The sequence below is a fragment of the Salvelinus sp. IW2-2015 genome, unplaced genomic scaffold (genome assembly GCF_002910315.2).
Source record: "Salvelinus sp. IW2-2015 unplaced genomic scaffold, ASM291031v2 Un_scaffold1547, whole genome shotgun sequence".
Classification (NCBI taxonomy): domain Eukaryota; kingdom Metazoa; phylum Chordata; class Actinopteri; order Salmoniformes; family Salmonidae; genus Salvelinus; species Salvelinus sp. IW2-2015.
In genome coordinates, this window is record NW_019942979.1 from 46,005 (window position 1) to 55,988 (window position 9,984).

Genomic DNA, 9,984 nt, shown 5'->3' on the forward strand with positions numbered 1-9,984 from the left:
TTTGCCCCCCCACATCAAACGCGATCACGACACGCAGGTTAAAATATCAAAACAAACTCTGAACCAATGACATTAATTTGGGGACAGGTCGAAAAGCATTAAACATGTATGGCAATTTAGCTAGTTAGCTTGCACTTGCTAGCTAACGTTAATTTGTCCTATTTAGCTAGCTTGCTGTTGCTAGCTAATTTGTCCTGGGATATAAACATTGAGTTGTTATTTTACCTGAAATGCACAAGGACCTCTACTCCGACAATTAATCCACACATAAAACGGCCAACCAAATCGTTTCTAGTCATCTCTCCTCCTTCTAGGCTTTTTCATCTTTGAACATATATGGTGATCGCATCTAAACTTTCATTGTATTACCACGACAACCAGCAACAAAGTTTGTCTTTCAATCACCCACGTGGGTATAACCAATGAGGAGATGGCACGTTGGTACCTGCTTCTATAAACCAATGAGGAGATGGGAGAGGCAGGACTTTCAGCGCGATCTGCGTCAGAAATAGGAATGACTTCTATTTTAGCCCTTGGCGTCGCAGACGCTCGTTGGCGCGCACAATAATTGAATAACATGGATTTCAAAATTTATTTTGCGACGCTCGCACACGCGATGTGTCCGGTTTGTTCAGCATGTGAGGCCAATGGTGACTTTAAAACAGTTTGTCACACCCTGATCAGTTTCACCTGTCCTCGTTCTTGTCTCCACCCCCTCCAGGTGTTGCTTGTTTTCCCCAGTGTATTTATCCCTGTGTTTCCTGTCTCTCTGTGCCAGTGTATTTATCCCTGTGTTTCCTGTCTCTGTGCCAGTGTATTTATCCCTGTGTTTACTGTCTCTCTGTGCCAGTTCGTCTTGTATGTTCCAAGTCAACCAGCGGTTTTCCCGTACTCCTGCCTTTGCTATTCTCTTTTTTCCAGTCCTCCCGGTTTTGGCCCTTGCCTGTTCTGGACTCTGTACACGCCTGCCTGACCATTCTGCCTGCCTTGACCACGAGCCTGTCTGCCACTCTGTACCTCCTGGACTCTGATCTGGTTTTGACCTTTTGCCTGTCCACGACCATTCTCTTGCCTACTCCTTTTGGATTATTAAACATTGTAAGACTCCAACCATCTGCTTCCTGTGTCTGCATCTGGGTCTCGCCTTGTGTCATGATACAGTTAGAGTTTAATGGCTGTGATAGGAGAAAACGGAGGATGGATCAACAACATTGTAGTTACTCCACAATACTAATCTAAATGACAGAATGAAACAAAGGAAGTCTGTACAGAATGAAAATATTCCAAACATGCACCCTGTTTGCAATAAGGCACTGAATTTATGCTGTATTACATGTTTGGGGCAAATCCAACACAACACATCCCTGAGCACCAGTCTTCATATTTTCAAGCATAGTGGTGGCTGCATCATGTTGTGGGTATACTTGTCATCGGCAAAGACTAAGGAGGTTTTTTTTAATATAAAGAACATGAATAGAGCTAAGCACAGGCAAAGTAAAAAGAGAACCTGTTTCAGTCTGCTTTCCAACAGATACTGCAACTTACTAAGATGACATTGAATGTTACTAAGTGACCTAGTTACAGTTTTTACTTAAATCGTCTTGAAAATGTCTAGCAATGATCAACAATGAACTTGACAATGCTTGAAGAATTTAAAAAATAATAATGGGCAAATATTGTACAATCAAGGTTTGCTAAGCTCTTAGACTAATCCAGAAAGGCTCACAGATGTAATCGCTGCCAAAGGTGATTCAAACATGTATTGACTCAGTGGGTTGAATATACTTCTCTCTCTAATCAAAATATATAATTTTTCATTAATTAAAAAATACATGTTTCTGCCACTGAGACATTAGAGAGTATTTTGTGTAGAGATTGTTGACAAAAAAAAATCAATTAAATCTATTTTAATCCCGCTTTGTAACACAGCGAAATGTGGAAAAAGTCAAGGGGTGTGAAAACTTTCTGAAGTTCACTGGTGGTGCCAATGTGTTGTTGAGCATAATACCATTCATAGCCTACACACATACAGAAACACACACACATTGTTGAAAGACACACACACACACACACATCAGCATGTAACTAATGTGCATAATAGGATTCATAGAAAAACAGGAACACAACAGACAAATACACACACAGACAAATACACACACACAGAGCAGCGTTTAGCTAATGTGAATAACGGGATTGAGAGAAAGTTAACAACTGGAGTGCATTCGGAAAGTATTCAGATGCCTTGACTTTCTCCACGTTTTGTTACGTTAGTTTAAAAAAAAAAATCCTCATCAATCTACACACAATACCCCATAATGACAAATTGAAAACAGGTTTTTAGACATTTTTGCTATTTTTATTACAAATAAAAAACAGAAATATCTTATTTACATAAGTATTCAAACCCTTTTCTATGAGACTCGAAATTTATCTCAGGTGCATCCTGTTTCCATTGATCATCCTTGAGATGTTTCTACAACTTGATTAGAGTCAACCTGTGGTAAATTCAATTGATTGGACATGATTTGGAAAGGCACACACCTGTCTATATAAGCTCCCACAGTTGACAGTGCATGTCAGAGCAAAAAGCAAGCCATGAGGTCAAAGGAATTGTCCGTAGAGCTCAGAGACAGGATTGTGTCGAGGCACAGATCTGGGGAAGGGTAACAAAACATTTATTTAGCATTGAAGGTCCTCAAGAACCCAGTGGTGGAAGAAGTTTGGAACCACCCAGACTCTTCCTAGAGCTGGCCGCCTGGCCAAACTGAGCAATGGGGGGGGAGAAGGGCCATGGTCAGGGAGGTGACCAAGAACCCGAGGGTCACACTGACAGAGCTCCAGAATTCCTCTGTGGAGATGGGAGGACCTTCCAGAAGGACAACCATCTCTGCAGCACTCCACCAATCAGGCATTTATGTTAGAGTGGCCAGACAGGAGCCACTCCTCAGTAAAAGGAACATGACAGCCCGCTTCGAGTTTGCCAAAAGGCACCTAAATACTCTCAGACCATGAGAAACAAGATTCTCTGGTCTGATGAAACCAAGATTGAACTCTTTGGCCTGAATGCCAAGCGTCACATCTGGAGGAAACCTGGCACCAACCCTACGGTGAAGCATGATGGTGGCAGCATCATGCTGTGGGGATGTTTTTCAGTGGCAGGGACTGAGAGACTTTACAGGATCGAGGCAAAGATGAACGGAGCAAAGTACAGCGAGATCCTTGATGAAAACCTGCTCTAGAGCTCTCAGGACCTCAGACTGGGGCGAAGGTTCACCTTCTAACAGGACAACAACCCGAAGCACACAGCCAAGACAACGCAGGAGTGGCTTCGGGACAAGTGACAGAATGTCCTTGAGTGGCTCAGCCAGAGCCCGGAATTTAACCCAATCGAACATCTCTGGAGAGACCTGAATGTAGTTGTGCAGCGACACTCCCCATCCAACCTGACAGAGCTTGAGAGGATATGCAGAGAAGAATGGGAGAAACACCCCAAATACAGGTGTCCCAGCTTGTTGCGTCGTACCCAAGAAGACTTGAGGCTGTAATCGTGCTTCAACAAAGTACTGAGTAAAGTGTCTGAATACTTACGTAAATGTCATATTTCTGTGTTTTTTTATTATAAATTTGCCTAAACGTCTAAAAAACTGTTTTTGCTTTGTCATTATGGGGTATTGTGTTTAGACCAATGAAGAAAAAAGACAATTTAATCCATTTTAGAATAAGGCTGTAACCTAACAAAATGTGTAAAAAGTCAAGGGGTCTGAATACTTTCTGAATGCACTATAGGTGTGAGATGACACAGCAGACAGGGAGAAGTGGAATGGGGGGGGACTCCTCTTCAGGATACATAGTGGTCAACACCTCACATGTCCCTTTAACTGGCCAGGTGACTCATATAACAATAACCTTTGTAGGTGTTGCAGGTTGTCGTAGCTATGAGTCAGGAAACTGAATATCCTCTGTGAAAACAGGAATCTGAAAATAGATTATGGTAACTAGCTGATAAGCATGCATACTGCTGCAGAGAGAGAGAGAGAGAGAGAGAGTGACAGAGTGACAGCGAGAGAGAATGACAGAGTGACAGAGAGAGAGCGTGACAGAGAGTGACAGAGAGAGAGAGTGACAGAGAGTGACAGAGAGAGAAACAGTGGCAGAGATAGAGAGAGATTGACAGAGAGAGAGAGATAGTGGCAGAGAGAGAGATAGAGAGAGAGAGATAGCGCAAATGGATGCGCATTCCTAGGAGTGATGAGAGACTCTCGTTGCGAATTGTAAATATCAGAAGAGGCTCTTGTATTGGGGTGTTGAATTGTGACGTCTTCAGATTAAGGAGGTGGTGAGTTCGATGGGTAGTGTGTATATGCAGAGTAACTACAGCAGGTAGAGAGAGGCTCTCTCTCTGTGTAAACTCTCCCATAACAAATGAGCCAACATCAAAAGGGGTCAGTCCACTGAGTGTTTTTTAAATATATCTAAATTCCTGATAACGTAGCTATATAAATCTGTATGTGCGGGGTGAGTGAGTTGAAGTGGTGTGCTGTATTGGTGAAGTGAGTCGTGAGCCTGGAGCTGGTGGTTCAGTGTTCTAACTGTGGCCCTCTCCTCTCTGTATCTCCGTCCACCCTCCCTGCCGCCTGCCTGCCTGCCTCCCACACAGCCCAGGGCCCCCAGTTGAAACTACTGTGGCTGACGAGGTACTCTGTCCTTAAAGGGTATAGTAGAAAGCAGGAAGAGATGTCCATATGATGACCATGTGTCAAAGCTGTGCACCTCTTTCCCCGGTCAAGTCCACGCACATATGACACACGGCACGACACGCACGCACCACCACACCACCACACACACACACACAACCACACCACACCACACACACACACACACACACACACACACACACCACCACACACACACACACACACACCACACACACACACACACACCACAACACACACCACCCAGCACACACACACACACACACTGCACACCTCCTCTCTACAGCCCATTCTGCTTCACCCAACAAAACACAAATAGCCCAGAGCTGCTTACTTGTCTCTTGGCCTCGTCTGAGGAGAGACCTTATCAGGCGCCTCTCAGATGGAAAGGATGAGAGGAGAAGAGAGTGAGAGGAAGAGAGGAGAGGGAGAGAGAAGAGAAAAGGGAACAGCAATGCCCAGAGCTGCAGAGCAAGAGAGCTCTTGACTGGATCCGTCGTCCCACACACAGCGATAGCTGGCACGCACGCACCAAACACACACCACAACGCACGCACCCACGCACGCCGTCACGCACGCACGCACGCACGGCAACGCACACGCACCACTACAACGACACAACGACACAACAACACCAGCACACACACACACACACACAAACAGCTCGTGAACCTTCTAATCTGTAACCACGCTCCCACACAACATTCAATGTATACACAAATCTATTCCTTTCTCTCAACTCCCTCTCTCTCTCATCTCACCCCCTCCTTCTCTCCCCTGCCTCTCCCCCCTCGCCCCCCCCTATCTCTCTGATCTCTCCACCTCTCCTCTCTCTGTCTCTCTTTCTCGTCTGCCTTCTCTCTCTCTCTTCGTACTCTCTCTCTCTCTTAAACACACACACAAACACACACGCTACCTCGACACACTCTCTTTTGAACAGTTCATCTACGCCGCACTGCCTCTCAATTAGCATGATGGAGCACAGCTCGAATACACAATGTACCAGAAATACAACAGGAATGACACCACCAACCTACTGCCTGTCTCTGTGAAAGAGCACTGTGAGATTGGGACATGGACATACACACACACACACACACACACATACCACAACACACATATCACACTATAATACACCACAACACACACACACACAAACATATCACACTATAAGTACACCCACACGACACACACACACACACACACACACACACACACACACACACACAACACACACAAACACAAACATATAACATATAAGTAACACACACACACACACACACACAACACAAACACAAACAATCACACCTATAAGTACACCCAACACACACACACACACCACACAAACACAAACATATAACACGCTATAAGTACACACACACACACACACACCCACACACACAAACACAAACATATAACACTATAAGTACACACACACACACACACACACACACACACACAAACATATCACACTATAAGTACACACACACACACCACAAACACAAAACATATTAACACTATAAGTACACACACACATACACACACACACACACACACACACACAAACATATACACACTATAAGTACAACACACACACACAACACACACAAACACGAACATATAACACTATAAGTACACACACACACACACACACACACACACATACAACTATAAGTAAACACACACACACACACACAACAACATATCACTATAAGTACACACAAAACAAACATATAACACTATAAAGTACACAAACACACAACACAAACATATCAACACTATAAGTACACACACACACACACAAAACACAAACATATAAACACTTAGTACACACACACACACAAACACAAAACATATCACACTATAAGTAACACACACACACACACACCACACAACACAACATATCACACTATAAGTACACACACACACACACACACAAACACAACATATAACAATAAGTACACACACACACACAAACATATAACACTATAAGTCACCCTACACACACACACACACACACACAAACCAACAATAACTATAATAACACACACACACACAACACACACACACAAACCACAAACATATAACATATACAGTACACACACCACACACACACACACACAACACAACATATCACACTAATAAGTACACACACACAACACACACAAACAACAAACATATAACACTATAAGTAACACAACACACATACACATACACACACACCCAACACACACAAACATATCACACACTATAAGTACAACACACATACACCACACACAACACCACAAACACACACACAACATAACACTATAAGTAACACACACAACCACACAACACACAGAACATATCACACTATAAGTACACACACACACACACACACAAACACAAACATATCACACTATAAGTACAACACACAAACACAAACATATACACCATAAGACACACCAACACAACAAACACAAACATATACACTATAAGTACACACACACACACACAAACACAAACAATATAACACTATAAGTACACACAACACACCACAAACACAACATATCACACTATAAGTACACACACAACACACACACAAACACAAACATATCACACTATAGTAACACACACACCACACAGCAAACAACAAAACATATAACACTATAAGTACACACACACAAGCACAAACATTATAACACTATAAGTACAAAACACACACCAAACCACAAACATATCACACTATAAGTACACGACACACACACAAACACAAACATATCACACTATAAGTACACACACACACACACACAACAAACACAACATATAACACTATAAGTACACACACACAAACACAACACAAACAATAAACACATGAATACACACACAACAACAACATATAACACTATAGTAACACACACACACGCACACACACATATAACACTATATGTACAGCACACACACAAACACAAACATATAACACTATAAGATAACACACAACACACAATGTGCACAGAGGACACAAATGCATGCAACCTTCATACTCTTAAAATACACACTTGACTCACCACTGAAACACACAACGGTTAAATAAGGTTAAAAGAACCCAGGCCAGGAGGAGAATGAAGACTAGAACATGCTCTTTCCCTATCTGGCACAGACACTGTGAACTAATCAAGCCCTGCCTCCTCTCTGGACTGCAGTCCTAGTATCAAGAGCTGATAGTCCCGTTGCTAAGCAATTTAGAGAATGGGCCCTGTTTACACAATGTCCTCAGTCAATGCTAACAGCAAACTGCCAACAAAATAACACCATCACAGAGGCCCTTATTCCTTGAGGTACACCACACACACACACAACCACACACACACAACACAACACACACACACACACACACACACACACAACACCACACACACAACACACACACCACACACACACACACCACACACACACACACACACACCACACACACACACACACACACACACCACAAACGTCTAGAACCTAAAGGGTCTCCTATGGGAGCAGCTGAAGAACCCTTTTTGAACCTTTTTTCTAAGAGTGAAAAACTGCTTCTGGGAAAAAAGATTCATAGAATAGAATATGATGTAACACTAGAATGGACTGAATAGAACAGAGGGAGTGAAATATGTTCTATCCATTCACTGTGCAATCTACAGTATGTTGCATTCATCCAATTCTTTGGGGGCGGCAGGTAGCCTAGCGGTTAAGAGCGTTGAGCCAGTAACTCCCTTGAGCAAGGCAGATAATCCCCCAACAACATGGACGTCAAGTAAGGGAAGTCCCCCGCACCTCTCTGATTCAGAGGGGTTGTGTTAAATGCGGAAGACACATTTCGGTTGATATCATTCAGTTGTGTAACTGACTTGGTACCCCTTCCCTTCCGCTTCCCTATTTCCAGGGTCCTTCTAATGAGCAGAGATAATGTTTCTAAAATTGCATCCAGAACATTCTGCCTCTCTGCTCTGTTCTTGTACCCACCTGTGCAGTTGGGATCATCACCCGCTCCATTGTCGTCGCCTTGGCAACGACGGATGGCTGCATCCAAGCCATTGGGCAACATGTAGCCTGTGTCACAACGCCCTCGAGGAGGGCAGAGAAGGAGGGAGTGGGAGAGAGGGAGGGAAGCAACAAAGTTGTTCCCCTGAGGGCAGGGGCCAGGGACAAGTACGACTGGGAAGAAGGAGAGGAAGAAGATGGAGGAGTGGAGAGGTTAACGAGAAAGATCAGATCATCAAGAACAGTTTAGAATGGCTTAGTGTGTTTCTGGGCAGATGAACTGAAAAGGCACTTTCCAGATGGGGCATCACTGGTGATGATGTAAAGCCATGTCGAGTGCCCTCATTTCCTCATTTGGAACACACCATGAACATGTGCATGATTTAAAAATTAATCCCTCGCAGCTAAGGCCAACTGACAAACCCAGAACACAAACACGTACCTGAGCACACAGCTGAGGTCCAACTGACAAACAAAAAGAACACACACACACGTACCTGGAGCCACACAGCTGAGGCCACACTGGCCATCACACAAGACACTGGCGCTTGTTTGCCAACGTCCTTGTCCTGTGTACAGGGTTTTGGACACGTCCTTCTCCGCTCGTTACCCAGCAGCCTCTCTGGACACGCATCAGATGCCTGGACTAGGAGAGGACAGAGGTGGAGAGATGTGGCCTCTAGCTCAGTTGGTAGAGCATGGTGATTGCAACATAAGCATGGTGGGTTTGAATCCGGGACCACCCAAATGAGAAAACGGTTTTTATGTCTGCATGACTGTAGGTCACTTTGGATAAAAAGTGTCTACTAAATGGCATATATTATTATATTATGTCAGGGTCTTCAACCTTTTCTTGCCCAGGGACCCCTCCCCAGGTAACCGGCCACCCAGGGAACCCCTCCCAGGTAAACCGGCCACCCGGGACCCCCTCACCAGGTAAACCTCCACCCAGGGACCCCTCCCAGGTAAACCGGCCACCAGGGACCCCCTCCCAGGTAAACCATCCACCCAGGGACCCCGCTCCCAGGTAAACGGCCACCCAGGGACCCCTCTCCAGGTAAACCATTCCACCCAGGGACCCCCTCCCAGGTAAACAGCAACCCAGGAACCCCTCCCAGGTAAACCCCACCAGAGGACCCGCTCTCCAGGTAACCCCACCAACCCCTCCCAGGTAAACCCCGCCATGACCCCTCCCAGGTAAACCGGCCACCCAGGGACCCCTCCCAGGTAAACCGGCACACACCGGGGCGAGACCCCTCCAGGTAACCGT

General features: G+C 44.7%; 1 protein-coding gene across 1 annotated transcript in view; it reads right to left on the minus strand.

Moving 5' to 3' along the window:
• ntd5 (ntl-dependent gene 5) overlaps positions 1–9,984 on the minus strand; it is a 26,623-nt gene that overhangs the window by 3,692 nt on the left and 12,947 nt on the right. The window contains 6 exon segments of the mRNA XM_070439304.1: positions 8,693–8,798; positions 8,801–8,851; positions 8,854–8,888; positions 9,208–9,251; positions 9,253–9,267; positions 9,269–9,360. Coding sequence (XP_070295405.1) covers positions 8,693–8,798; positions 8,801–8,851; positions 8,854–8,888; positions 9,208–9,251; positions 9,253–9,267; positions 9,269–9,360 — 343 coding nt within the window.